The sequence below is a fragment of the Eimeria necatrix genome, genomic scaffold (assembly GCF_000499385.1).
Source record: "Eimeria necatrix Houghton genomic scaffold, Enh_scaff1742, whole genome shotgun sequence".
Lineage (NCBI taxonomy): Eukaryota > Apicomplexa > Conoidasida > Eucoccidiorida > Eimeriidae > Eimeria > Eimeria necatrix.
Genome location: NW_013652417.1, coordinates 2645 through 5859, shown reverse-complemented (window position 1 = coordinate 5859; position 3215 = coordinate 2645). Strand labels below are relative to the sequence as shown.

General features: G+C 52.0%; 1 protein-coding gene across 1 annotated transcript; it reads right to left on the bottom strand.

The window, feature by feature from the left end:
• Positions 1 to 1446: 1446 nt before the first annotated feature.
• Positions 1447 to 2592, bottom strand: ENH_00021420 (hypothetical protein; the record flags this gene model as incomplete). Its single annotated transcript, XM_013579521.1, has 3 exons — positions 1447 to 1551; positions 2051 to 2330; positions 2555 to 2592. The coding sequence occupies 3 exons, from the start codon at positions 2590 to 2592 to the stop codon at positions 1447 to 1449; spliced, it is 423 nt and encodes a 140-aa protein (XP_013434975.1).
• Positions 2593 to 3215: the final 623 nt, after the last annotated feature.

Sequence of the window (3215 nt, the reverse complement as noted above, 5' to 3'; positions counted from 1 at the left end):
GTTTAGGGCTTAGGGTTTCCAAGTTGCTGCAGCGCACGCAGCAAACTCTCCAGGCGAGGGTTTAGGGTTTAGGGTTTAGGGTTTCGGGTTTGGGGTTTGGGGTTTGGGTTTGGGGTTTGGGGTTTGGGTTTGGGGTTTAGGGTTTAGGGTTTAGGGTTTGGGGTTTGGGGTTTAGGGCTTAGGGTTCCCAAGTTGCTGCAGCGCACGCAGCAAACTCTCCAGGCGAGGGTTTAGGGTTTAGGGTTTAGGGTTTAGGGTTTAGGGTTTCGGGTTTGGGGTTTGGGTTTGGGGTTTAGGGTTTAGGGTTTAGGGTTTGGGGTTTGGGGTTTAGGGTTTGGGGTTTAGGGCTTAGGGTTTCCAAGTTGCTGCTGCGCACGCAGCAAACTCTCCAGGCGAGGGTTTAGGGTTTAGGGTTTAGGGTTTAGGGTTTAGGGTTTGGGGTTTGGGTTTGGGGTTTAGGGCTTAGGGTTTAGTGTTTGGGGTTTGGGGTTTAGGGTTTGGGGTTTAGGGCTTAGGGTTCCCAAGTTGCTGCAGCGCACGCAGCAAACTCTCCAGGCGAGGGTTTAGGGTTTAGGGTTTAGGGTTTGGGGTTTGGGGTTTGGGTCTGGGGTTTACGGTTTAGGGTTTAGTGTTTGGGGTTTGGGGTTTAGGGTTTGGGGTTTAGGGTTCAGGTTTTGGGTTTCGGGGTTTAGGGTTTGGGGCTTAGCGTTCGGGGTTTAGGGTTTAGGGTTTGGGTTTTAGGGTTTAGGGTTTAGGGTTTAGGGTTTAGGGTTTGCTGCAGGCTGCCGGTACCGGCATTGACGCTTTCTGGGACCCAACGGCGAAGGTCGAGGGTTTGGAGACGCAAGTGGCAGCAGACTTTGAAGAGTTCACGCAGTAAACCCTAAACCCTAAACCCTAAACCCTAAACCCTAAACCCTAAACCCTGGCTCCTACGCTCTTGCGAACCCTAAACCCTCACGGGTCTACCACAGCAGCAAAACCTGAAGCTGCAGCGAAGGCACTGAGAGTTTAAAAGCCCCTCCAGAATACCTGCTGCCCCTGCTGCTGCTGCTGCCGCTGCTGCTGCTGCTGCTGCTGCTGCTGCTGCTGCTGCTGCTGCTGCTGCTGCTGCAGGCTAGTGGGGGCAGCAGAAGCCCGCAGGCAGCGGCTGCTGCTGCGGCAGTCTCTTCGAAGGGCCCAAAAGCTGCACGACCCTTTGAGCAGCGAACACGCGCAGTACTTTGGCCAGATCGTAAACCCTAAACCCTAAACCCTAAACCCTAAACCCTCGGCGAGCGAACGCGCGCAGCCCTAAACCCTAAACCCTAGTTCCGAGACCCTGCAGGCGCCCAAGAGGATTTAGCCCGCAGCAAGGAAACATGAAGGGCTTCTCTCTGTCTCTTAGGGTTTGGGGCTAAGGGTTTAGGGTTTAGGGTTTAGGGTTTAGGGTTTAGGGTTTGTGGTTTAGGAGTCGGAGGCCCCCCCTTTGCCGCTGCACCGGCCAGAGCGTTTTTGGGACCCCAAAGAAAACATCCGCAGAGCTTTGAAGAACAAGAACTTGCCCATTACCTGGAAAGGTGACCCTAAACCCTAAACCCTAAACCCTAAACCCTAAACCCTAAACCCTAAACCCTAAACCCTAGGCGGTAGCGCAGAGCAGGGAGGACTGGACTGGCGCAGCCAGAGTGGCGACAGCGCAGCATATTTCTAGGAGGTTGTGTCTTCTTGCTGATGTTTAGGGTTTAGGGTTTAGGGTTTAGGGTTTAGGGTTTAGGGTTTAGGGTTTGGGTTTAGGGTTTGGGGTGGGCCCTTTGGGCGGGAGATTGCGCGGAGGGTGCGGCTGCGGCAGGAGCGTTTAGCGTCCAGGGTTTAGGGTTTAGGGTTTAGGGTTTAGGGTTTAGGGTTTAGGGTTTAGGGTTTGGGGTGTGCAGACGTGCACTTGCTGGGTCACTTCATCAGCAGCACGGGTTTGCTGCTGCCGCGGCGGCTCACTTTTGCTTCTCGACTGCAGCAGCAGTTTATTTACAAAGCAGCAGCAGCAGCAAGAAGAATGGGGCTTTTTCCTTACGACCGCCGCCCCAGCAGCAGCAGCAGCAGCATGCCTGTTATGGACCCCCTCCAGGTCCTGCTGCTGCTGCTGCTGCTGCTGCTGCTGCTGCTGCTGTCTTGGTGCTGCTGCTGCTGCTGCTGCTGCTGCGGCTGTCTTGGTGCTGCTGCTGCTGCTGCTGTCTTGGTGCTGTTGCTGCTGCTGCTGCTGTCTTGGTGCTGTTGCGGCTGTCTTGGTGCTGCTGCTGCTGCTGTCTTGCTGCTGCTGCGTTGCTGCTGCTGCTGCTGCTGCTGCTTTGCTGCTGCGGAAACCCTAAACCCTAGAAAGTGGCGTTTGAGGTGTACAGACACCTGCAGCGGCTCGAACGAACGGCAGCGCTCTTCTTTTTTAACAAATAAATTAATTTAATTAAATTATTTATTTATTTATTTATTTATTTATTTATTTATTAATTATTTGATTTGTTTATTTTTATTTATTTTTATTTATTTTATTATTCAGTTTCTTGCTGATGAACTGACACACCGCGTGGCGACAAAGAGAGACTTGAGGGCTGAGGCCATCTTGAGGGTTATGATGGACAAGTACCCCAGGCTGGACTACTACAGGCAAACCCTAAACCCTAAACCCTAAACCCTAAACCCTAAACCCTAAACCCTAAGCTCTTAATGGTTTGGGTTGCGGTTTGGGTGCGGCTTGAGTGGAGGGTTTCGGGGTTAGGGTTTCGGGGCTGCCGTTTGAAAGCTGTAGAGCGCCGGAAACCCTAGCTGCAAACCCTAAACCCTAAACCCTAGTTGTAAACCCTAAACCCTCGTTTTGCTGCTGCTGCTCCTCAGGTTCCTCCAGCTGCAGGCCCAGCTGACTAAAGAGCGAGAGGCTGGAGGATCTGCAGAGACTTCCTCCTTTGCTGCTCTGGTGCGGCAGCACCGTGTAAAACCTAAACCCCAAACCCTAATTTAGGGTTTTCTGGGGGCCTTGCTGCCCCCCGCCTCTTAGCGGATCCGTTTTCTTAATTTTAAATTTATATTTATTTATATTTAATTTCCACTTTTTTACTTTTTTTTTATTCATATAAATATGCAAACAAATTTCCCTTCGCCGCACCCCTTCTCCGCGCTGTGGTGTATAGGCAGCTATTTGGGGTGTATAGGCAGCTATTTGAGGTGTATAGGCAGCTATTTGAGGT